Below are 3,302 nucleotides of genomic sequence, written 5' to 3'. Positions count from 1 at the left end.
CAATCACTGTTTTTCAGTTTACCATATGTTTGCTTTCTGTTATTTCAAAGTTATAATTTGTATTATTTGTACATTTCTGTTGCTATTATTTCTGTATTGTTTTAATGTGGACTCCAGGAAGACTAGTGTATTTCACTAATGGAGATCTAAATAAACCAAACCAAACCAAAAAATAAACTTGTGAAACAAATGTTAGAGAACACAGCAAAACACGCAAAAGTCAAAGCGTTGTTTCATATAAGAAACCAATGGCATGTTCTATACATAATACACATTTATACTATTTTGTCGCTGAAGTATGTTGTGCGCTTTATTGTGCTCAAAACATGCTATCTAAGCTTAGAAAACACTAATCTCCAAGCAAATCCTATTATAGCATAAGGCGATGAAAAGCTGGCAGAGAAGTGAAGCCGGCCTAAGAGTGTGTATGCGATTGGTGCCCGTTTAACTTCCTTTAGCCGGCTGTACTCCTTGGCTACTCTCCAAGCAGAGGTTAGGCTCCGGCTGTTTTTTGACGTTTGTTTAGTCGTTTTTATGGGGCTTTCTATTTTGTATTTTATCTTGCTGTGTCAGTTTGGCTGGCGTACTTCAAGAAAAATGACAAAATAGAAAGCCCGTTAAAAACGAGTAAATAAAGGGTGACAAAACAGCCGGAGCCTAACCTCTGCTTGGAAAGTACTCCTTGGCCAGTTTTGATACTATCTTAAGGGACCATAGGGTCTGCTTGGAGACTACGAGAACACTGCTTTAATCCAATTTTGACTAAAACACATGTATGGAAGAAAGACGCCGCGGGACCGCGTGGCGCGATCGGCAGCACGTTTGACTCCGGTCCAGAAGGTCCTGAGTTCAAATCCCACCGTGTCACCGATCTCGTGCCCTTGGGAAATGCACTTTACACGACTTTCCTCGCTTCACTCGAGTGAAAAATAAGTTTATAGGCTACGAAGGTCTTCAGTAAGTTGAAGTCGGTACCCTCAAAACGAAACAAGAAGAAGACGCACCCCAGGTTTGGCGACTCTGCTAGCCCGGTAGCAGCACGCCCCGAACAGCAGCCGGCACAGTTTGGCGTCACTCCTGCCCAGGGTGGTAGTGCGCACGTACTTACGGGCCTTCACCTGACAGGGGCCCTCTTGTCGGAGGGACTGGTGGCCGCGGTCACAGCACGACTTGCGGAGTTCGTAAGGACCGGTGGGTTGTTGGGGAGCTGGCAAAGAAATCAAATGACTTTTAATCGATTCCTACTACTATTATCTTTTTGTTTCAACGAGTTTGCTCATTTCAAGTGCCGTGACACTGCCTTACAAGAGAATGGTCAACGTTATATCGTCCCAGCAACTACATATACCTGACTTAACTTTCTGCTCTGTGTCGCCTTCGCTAGTTGTGGGACCGCCGCCCAGCTGCTTCACGTCTTTGCCCGGAGCCTAAGGGCAAACACACAAACACCATGAAAAGACTGTTCATGATTTTATCATTTCTACTCTAAATTCAATAATCCTGTTGTCGTTCAAAATGCGCTTGCCCAGCGAGCTGCATTGTGGGTCATGTGTCAAAGGCACGATGGGGCCTATAAGCCTTCTCACAGAAGTCAGGACGCACGTGCGGCGACAGCAATTCTAGGTAATATGTCAAAGGGTAAGGCACACAAAAAGTAAACAAAAACCACCTGGATATTGCTATGCAAATCGAACAATGGACAAGACAAGGACTGTTTACTTTTTGTGTGCCTTACGTTACCCTTTGACATATTACCTAGAATTCCTGTCGCCGCACATGCGTCCTGATTTATGTGAGAAGGCTTATTACTTTGTAGCCATGAAGCTAAACAAACAATACAAGGAAGCAAAACAAATTAGACTCATTAAAGTCTATATAAAGGAAACGAATAATATAAGGCTATTAAAATCTCTACAATTGGATAAAAACCGAAGATTAACGCCCGAACGTTTCATACTGCGTCACTAGAATTCATGAACTAACAGAACAAGTCAAATACTAGTAACGCTAGTTTACCTTTATTCAAAGCTTAAGGGTAACCTATATCCGTTGTACCTAAAAATAGGGTATTTAGGGATATCACGTTGATGAACGATGGGTTTAAATTGCATTGGTTTCAAAATAATGCAGTTTGAGACCACCGTCCGCGGCCTTGATATTCCGAAATACCCGGATGCTGAATGCAACGAATAAAGGTTACCTCGCGAATAAAGGTGAACTAGCGTTACATCCAACTGAAAAAAAAGTTGAACATGTCAAATTCTCACTATGTATAATGTTTAGTATGTTTAGACTGACCGAATCCGAAGTTGTGGCGGCATTGCTGGCTCTGTTACAGCAGCCACTGAAGGCTAGCCTACACGTCTTAGCCTCGTCATCTTCCAGGGAGACTGTCTTCAGGTAGCGTAGGGCCTTCCCTGGGCAGCTTCCCCAGCGGCTGACGGCCCGCCTACCCTGGAGACAGCACTCCTTGCGGAGATGATCGGTATCACCGCTGGGGTCTGGAGAGTCCTCATCGTCGGTGGTCTGTGTTGAATCCTGGTCGTCTGTGGTCTGTGTCGAATCCTGGTCGACGGTGGTCTGTGTTGAATCACCCTTATTGTCAGTTTCCTTGAAGAGAAGGGAGGGGTGTGAGAGTGTGAGACATGACGTTCCAGGTTTTAGGACCACCATAAACGTGTGTCACGTGCCTCCTGCACACCCTGATACTGTATGTCAGTAACTGGTGGATCCCACGGATCTCGACTTGGAACGGTATATGGACTACAATTTTGGTTTAATGTATTGCACAGGATTACCCTCAGTGTCAGCATCAGTGCTCACCCGAAAGTGCCATAATAATCTACATTAAAGATTGAGGGCACTCAAGAAGAAGAAGAAGAAAAAAAAAAACTCGAAGGCTCCATGAATGAAGAATGATTCCGTTATTTTACATGCGCCATTACGTTCCGGATGTTGTCGCGAAAATGATCGAGAGGAGACGTTCCAGGTTTTAGGAGCACCATATCATAAAAAATTTTCATATTAACATATTTCAAAGAGATCACTACGCTTGAGCGGGCGACAGGAATTCTGGGAAATGGATGAGAGGTGAAGGCCCAATGAATGTTAAATTTCCGCCATTTTGCAGGCACCATTATTTTCCGGTCATTGTTATGCAAATCTTAAGAATGGTTGAGGTGAGGGTGTTAACTTATAATGGGGCTTTCACTCATATTACCTTGGATTCCTGACGCACATGCGTAATGAATAAGCCTTTTCACATTAGTTAGGACGCATGTGCTGCCACAGGAATTCTAGGT

At 44.0% G+C, this 3,302-nt stretch overlaps 1 protein-coding gene across 1 annotated transcript in view; it reads right to left on the bottom strand.

Annotated features, from left to right (window-relative positions):
* Positions 1-977: 977 nt before the first annotated feature.
* Positions 978-3,302, bottom strand: part of LOC118407858 — a 3,477-nt gene continuing 1,152 nt past the window's right edge. Inside the window, exons 2-5 of the mRNA XM_035808413.1 lie at positions 2,593-2,610; positions 2,299-2,538; positions 1,349-1,427; positions 978-1,207 (exon numbers count right to left, since the gene is read on the bottom strand). Coding sequence (XP_035664306.1) covers positions 978-1,207; positions 1,349-1,427; positions 2,299-2,538; positions 2,593-2,610 — 567 coding nt within the window. The remainder of the gene's footprint in view (positions 1,208-1,348; positions 1,428-2,298; positions 2,539-2,592; positions 2,611-3,302) is intronic.

This window comes from Branchiostoma floridae, unplaced genomic scaffold (assembly GCF_000003815.2).
Source record: "Branchiostoma floridae strain S238N-H82 unplaced genomic scaffold, Bfl_VNyyK Sc7u5tJ_1494, whole genome shotgun sequence".
NCBI lineage: Eukaryota > Metazoa > Chordata > Leptocardii > Amphioxiformes > Branchiostomatidae > Branchiostoma > Branchiostoma floridae.
The sequence above is the reverse complement of the archived record's forward strand: the minus strand, read 5'-3'. Positions and strand labels throughout refer to the sequence as shown.